General features: G+C 42.2%; 1 protein-coding gene across 1 annotated transcript; it reads left to right on the forward strand.

Moving 5' to 3' along the window:
- Positions 1 to 259: 259 nt before the first annotated feature.
- ARL14 (ADP-ribosylation factor-like 14) lies at positions 260 to 838 on the forward strand. Its single transcript, XM_006861790.1, has one exon. It carries the CDS (start codon positions 260 to 262, stop codon positions 836 to 838), a length of 579 nt encoding a protein of 192 aa, XP_006861852.1.
- The last annotated feature ends 212 nt before the right edge of the window (positions 839 to 1,050 follow it).

The raw sequence follows: 1,050 nt of genomic DNA on the forward strand, positions 1-1,050 counted from the left end.
GCATTTCCCCTTTGAACTACCACAATGGCTGTTACTCACTACAGATTACTTGGGATTGGCTGAGAATGCAAATAAAACTGTTTGCCTATAATCAAGTTGATAAGAGACAGCATAAATGCATGCAAGTTCTTGTTATCAGACTATAACCTGAGGTGAGTGCTCTCTTTCCTCCTAGCATGTTCACATAAGACCTGGAGAAGAAACACTGCCCCAAAGAGGAAATCCTTAAAGGAAAAAACTCAACAACCCACAACCTGAAATGGGTCTACTGAGTTCTAAAAGCTCCAAAGTCCAGCAAGCTCAGATTCTTCTCCTGGGACTTGATGCGGCAGGGAAGTCAACGATCCTTTATAAATTAAAGCTTGCTCCAAACATTACAACCATCCCAACAGTGGGTTTCAACGTGGAGATGATCGAGTTGGATAGGAGCCTTACACTCACTATCTGGGATGTTGGTGGACAGGAAACCATGAGAACCGTTTGGGATTATTACTGTGAGAACATCGATGGGCTGGTGTACGTCGTAGATAGCACGGACAAAGAGCGACTGGACGACTCCAGGAGAGAGTTTCAGCACATTTTGAAGAATGAACACATTAAAAGCGTTCCTGTTGTCCTGTTAGCCAACAAACAAGACATGTCCGGAGCTCTGACTGCTGAGGACATTACCAGAATATTCAAAGTGAAGAAACTTTGTAGTGACCGGAACTGGTATGTACAGCCCTGCTGTGCCACCACCGGGGAAGGGCTAGCAGAGGGCTTCTGGAAATTAACTGCATTTGTGAAAAGCCGTCTGAAATCAAGAGGAAACACTTCAGCATTTTTTAAGCAGAACTGAGGTTGTTAAAAGGACTAACCAGTGAAAGAGGCTGATGAAGTTGAAGGGTAATCTTTTTTTTAATTTTTTTTTTCATGCCAATTGAGAAAAACAAGTTTCTGTGCTCTTGTATTGGCAGACTTTACCAGAGCTGTCATTTCGCCTACATTCAGTTAAACCACTCAGAATGATATCTAGAAAAAATTTGTTTACATCCAGGCATTTTAACATAC

Source organism: Chrysochloris asiatica, unplaced genomic scaffold (genome assembly GCF_000296735.1).
Source record: "Chrysochloris asiatica unplaced genomic scaffold, ChrAsi1.0 scaffold00043, whole genome shotgun sequence".
NCBI lineage: Eukaryota > Metazoa > Chordata > Mammalia > Afrosoricida > Chrysochloridae > Chrysochloris > Chrysochloris asiatica.